The sequence below is a fragment of the Trichechus manatus genome, unplaced genomic scaffold (genome assembly GCF_000243295.1).
Source record: "Trichechus manatus latirostris isolate Lorelei unplaced genomic scaffold, TriManLat1.0 scaffold00049, whole genome shotgun sequence".
In the NCBI taxonomy this organism is placed as follows: Eukaryota; Metazoa; Chordata; class Mammalia; order Sirenia; family Trichechidae; genus Trichechus; species Trichechus manatus.
The window spans coordinates 12,164,358-12,169,685 of record NW_004443985.1 but is presented as its reverse complement, the minus strand read 5'-3'; the positions used below and the strand labels follow the sequence as shown (position 1 = coordinate 12,169,685).

General features: G+C 37.5%; 1 protein-coding gene across 1 annotated transcript in view; it reads right to left on the bottom strand.

The window, feature by feature from the left end:
- SLC4A7 (solute carrier family 4 member 7) overlaps positions 1–5,328 on the bottom strand; it is an 82,094-nt gene that overhangs the window by 39,540 nt on the left and 37,226 nt on the right. The window contains exons 8-9 of the mRNA XM_023732207.1: positions 3,877–3,964; positions 1,320–1,466 (exon numbers count right to left, since the gene is read on the bottom strand). Of these exons, the coding sequence (XP_023587975.1) occupies positions 1,320–1,466; positions 3,877–3,964 (235 nt within the window). The remainder of the gene's footprint in view (positions 1–1,319; positions 1,467–3,876; positions 3,965–5,328) is intronic.

Genomic DNA, 5,328 nt, shown 5'->3' with positions numbered 1-5,328 from the left:
AGAAACAATAAAGTGCTCATGAATCCACTCACCAAGACATGCTGTAAAGCGTAGATAAGGAAAACTTTATAACATTCCTTAAGGACACAAAAATGGACTTGAAATAGAAAGACATAACATGTTCTTGAACAGAAAGATTCAAGGTCATAAAGATGTCAATTCTCCCTCAGTTCGTTTAGAAATTGTCATCCCAACAAGAACAAAAATCAGCAGGTTTTATTTCAGGAAATAGAAAGCTAATTTTAAAGTTTACATAGAAAAATAAATTTGCAATATAGCCAAAGAAACCCAGGAAATAAAAAGTAAGAGAGAGGCAAGAGTATGGAATTGGTCCATGAATAGACAGCCCAATGGAAAAGAAAAGAAATCCCAGAAACAGACCTGAACGCATATGAAAATTCAGTCAATGAGAGAGGCAACACTGCCAGTCAAGAGAGTAAAGCTCCACTTTTTAACTGGGACAACCAGGCAAAACCTACCCCACCAACACCCCAGGAGAAACTTCAAGGCATCAGTGAACAGTTTTAAAAAAGGAGGCGGGGACAACTAAAGAAAAATTCAGGAATACTTAGCCTCACTAATTACAGAAATGCGAATTAAAACTACATGGAAATACTTGATACAGTAAGACTTAAGATTCCTATTGGACTGACAAAAATCAAAAAGCTGGACAACACACTGTGTTAGTGAGGCTGTAGGGAAACAGGCACTCTCATACATCACTGTGGAAGTCTAAAATAGTTCAACTCCACAGAGACAAATTTGGTAATGTCTACTAAAATTATAAATTCACCCTCTGAGCCAGTAATCCTAGGAATTCTGGAAATCTATCCTACAGATACATCTGTACAAGGCTAAAATGGAATATAAATACTGGGCATGGTTTGTAATAGCAAAAGACAACAACCTGAAACCAGGAACAGCATGAACTATGGTATATTCATCAACGGAATACAGCAGAGCTGTAAGAAAAAGGTTGAGGAATATTTCTATGATTTCTTATGATCAGATTTCTGGGATGCATGATATATGGAAAACGCAATTTTGGGTAAGAAAGATAAGGTTATATTTCATACTTCCTTGTACTGAATAAAAACTAGAAGGACCAACAAAAAAAATGATTAATAAAAAGTGGTCACCTATAGGAGGTGGGTATAGGGGTGAGAAGGGAAAGGGGACAAGGAGGAGGTATAGCGTCTTTGAATATATCTCTTTATGTAATTTTGGTATTTGAATCACAAAAACGTACAACCTATTTTAAAAAAGGTTTAATTAAAAGAAGAAAAAAGGTAACACAGAACAATCAGGGAGATTCTTACCTGAGAAGGAACACTTTTAGGTGGCTCTATGCGTATGGAAGGATCCCACTCTCCTGGAGGTAGGACAGTTACTTGATCTAAAAATTCATCAATTCCAGATAAGAGGTCATTTCTGTCTTTTGCTTTATAAGCTACATCATGAAAAATCTAAAGAAAAAACAAGAAGATTTTAACGCTGAAAGAATAGTTTCCACGTGGTAAATCTACTTTAAAAATCACAAGTAAGTCCATGTGATGGTTAAGATTGTGTGTCAACTTGGCTGGGCCATGATTCTCCGTGTTTTAATGTAATCAGTCCCATGATTGAATATACTGTGAGTAGCCAATCAGATGAAAGGGAGTCTCCTTGGGGGTGGCCTGCATCTGTATATAAGCAGACGTTCTGGCTTTTTGCTCTCTCTGGATCCTGCGGCTGCTTCCTGTCGTCTCATCTCCCGTTCTTGGGACTTGAGCTGTCAGCTTATCTGCCGAACCTAGGATTCGTCGATCTGCACAGCCTGTGAGTGGGAGCCTGCTCTCCGACCTACCGATCTTGGGCTTGCCAGCTTCTGCAGCTGTGTGACTTGGAGAGGCCTCTACCCTGATCCATGGACTTGGGACGTTCTAGCCTCTACAATCGCGCGAGCTGTCTCCTTGTTATAATCTCTCTCTATATATATATTTATACACTTTACTGGTTTTGCTTCTCTAGAGAACCCAGCCTAAGACAGTCCACAATAAAGATAACTGTCTAAACTCTTATTGAAGGCAGGTCTCCAACCCACCCCAGGTAACAACTATAAAAGGTAACCCTTTTTTTATCATTAGTATTATCAAATAAATTAAACATAACAATCAAACAACAGCAACAACAAAACAGTGATGTGTCAGAACAATTAAAAAAAGAGAGAGATAATTTTGCATGGGAAATACTCAGTAATTCTTTATGGAATGAAGTAATACTGTGGCATGTCATTCTTCCTCTATGCCATTTTAATGTCATTTACCCTAGGGAATAATCAAGGACACGCAAATAGCTTTACTTAAATAGTTAATGTATTTGATCACAAACATCTGCTGGGTACCTACTATTTGCTAGAAACAAAATTGTAAGTACTGTGGATAGTGCAATGAAGAAGACAAGTAAGGCAAGGTCCCTGTACTCAAGAATCTTTTTTTTTTTTTAGGGGGCAAAACAGTGAAAGAAGTAATTGAATAGGTAACTGCAGATCATGATAAACACTCTGATGAAAACAAAGCAGGTTACAGGAATGGAAGCTGCAGATGTCAGGGATGGTATCTCAGAGGAGGTAATACTACAGGAGAGATGTGAATGAAATGAAAGGACAAACCTGTGCCAAGGATGGGGATGAGGAGTTGAGGGAGAGGAGTACTCAGGCAGGAGAGTTGGTAATCGCAAATGTCCAAAGGCGGAAATGAGCTTAACGCAACCGAGGAACCAAAAAGAACCTAATATGGCTGGAGCAACATGGGGAAGAAGGGTGGGTAGAGTTAGGATGGAAGCTTCCAGGTGTATGAGGAGGTTAGATCACACGGAACCTATTGAGACAAGTTGTAAGCAGTTTAAATTTAAACCTAAATATATCAATAGAAAGCCACGGATACACTTGGATCAAATATATTCAGATTTGTTACTGGCAGTGCAAAAGACAAAACTGTTTAAGAGAAAGGCCCATAAAGGTCACTTTAACTCCTTAAAGAGTTTAAGCTAGGGAAGTGGCAGTGGGGACAGGAAGAAGATGACAGATCAGATGCAAAACACATTGAAAAGGAAAAGTCAACAGAATCTGGAGACTGACTGGATGAGACAGGATAGAGAAATGAGGTCAGGTTCAGGTATGTGGCTGGGAGATACCCACCCTAGGGAAGCATGACAGACACATCTAGCAAACACCTGATTTAAAAAAAATCAAAGAAAAAAACCCAAAGAAAGACAAAAGTCTAGGGGTGATCAAAACATAGGTCATGGTCAAAAATGAGGTTCTCGAACAAGTAGAGAGCAATTTACAGAGAAAATGGGGAAAACAGATAATGCTCTGAGGAAAACAAAAAGAAATGACCTTCCTGCAACTTATGATGGAGAAAATTTTGATAAGGTGGTCAATAATTTTGATCGCTTAAAATGTGAAAAATTACCCACAGGTCCTGACAGAATGGTCTTGAAGACCTTATCAAAGGCATATAGTTAAAGAATTTAAAATGAAATAGTAGAGACAACAAGGACAATCTTTAAAGCTTTACTGTGAAAGGAAGGAGAACTATCATTTAATATATGTTATATGCTTCATAAGGATCCCTGGTGGTGCAGCTGTTAAAGTGCTTGGCTGCTAACCAAAAAGTTGGCAGTTTGAACCCACCAGCCGCTCCATAGGAGAAAGATGTGGCAGTCTGCTTCAGTAAAGACTGTAGCCTTGGAAACCCTACGAGGCAGTTAGTTCTACTCTGTCGTATAGGGTTGCTATGAGTCGGAATCAACTCGACGGCAGTGGGTTTGGTTTGGGTTTATATGCTTCACGATCAGTTTCTATTTCTATGAATTTTAGCGCATCTGAATTACCTCATCAGTCATGAGAGTGGCTATTGATCTTCCAATTTCATGGTACTGTGGTGCCTTGCCTGCTGGACCCAATAACAGAAACAGAAACCTACGGAAACATTAAAACACACAGAAATACAATTCAATCTTAAATATGAGAAACATACACTCACAAATGTCGCCAGTCATAAAAACCATTCAAATGAAAACAAAGAAACAGTACTTAGTAGACCTCTTTGCCATTTGTCCACGCCAATCACTGAAAAAAGACAGCATCTCTACTTAGACTGAAGCAGATCACAAAACTAAGGAAAGTATTCATAATTAACTTTCTACCAAGTTGTCACTTCCCATCTTCCTCAGGGTAAAGCGGTAATTCAGAAATTGAGTGTTTTCCATTAAAAGTTCCCATTTTCTATATCCTTCGGGATTAGTGTAAACAAATAAATCCAGTCTGCACTGACAAGTGAATTAGAAAGTACAGTGAGTAACAGTCTAATTAAAGTACTTGAAGCAAGGTTTATCAAATCAAATAGCAAAGATATGCACAAAAAACCATGATTCCTCAAAGTACAGTTCTGGATAACACCTCTAATGTGGTGAATACAGGATTTTAGGTGACTAATTCATTTGGAAGGAAAAAGAATTTTATTTACAACATCAAATATAATATCAAACTTCACAGTATTCTAATGACTAAATAAAATATATTTAACTTCCTACTTAGTTATACCCTTGTTAACAATATAGTAAAATATTAACCTTCACGCTTATCCAAACTAGAAGTATTCATCTTTCTACTTTCTAGGGTATGAATCTATGGAATTATTTTCCTCATTTAATACTGCACCATTAATTCAACTAAATGAGTAAAGCATCTTAAAAACAAGCAAATATATTTCCAACAAGCTCCTGTTACTTCTTCATATTTTCTTATATTACAAAAAAAGAAAATAATTTAAAATAATCTTCACTTAAAATTACGTTTACACAGTCAATAGCCAACAAAACCGATTATCCTGTGCAACGTAATTTGCTCATCATTTTTATAACTACTTTTACATTTTTGCTTCTACTGTATATTGCACAGAAGATTTAGGTCACACCAGAAAAAGCAGCTTGCCTAATTCAGAGGCATTATTGCATCTAATTGACACTATGAGGTATTATTATCCTCATTTTACAAATGAAAATTAGAAAACGTAAGTAAGGCTTGATGTCCCCCCCGCCACTAACCCACTCTCACAAAAAGTTAGCAAGAGGCAGGGCAAGGATTCAAATCCATTTCTCTGACTCCAGTGCCTGCACAGAACATCATGTAATTGTTTTTTTTAAAATTGTGCTTTAAGTGAAAGTTTACAATTCAAGTTAGTCTCTCATTCAAAAATTTATACATACATCGTTATGTGACCCTCGTTGCTGCTCTCCCTGTACTGTGACAGCACACTCCTCCTCTCCACCCGATTTCCCGTG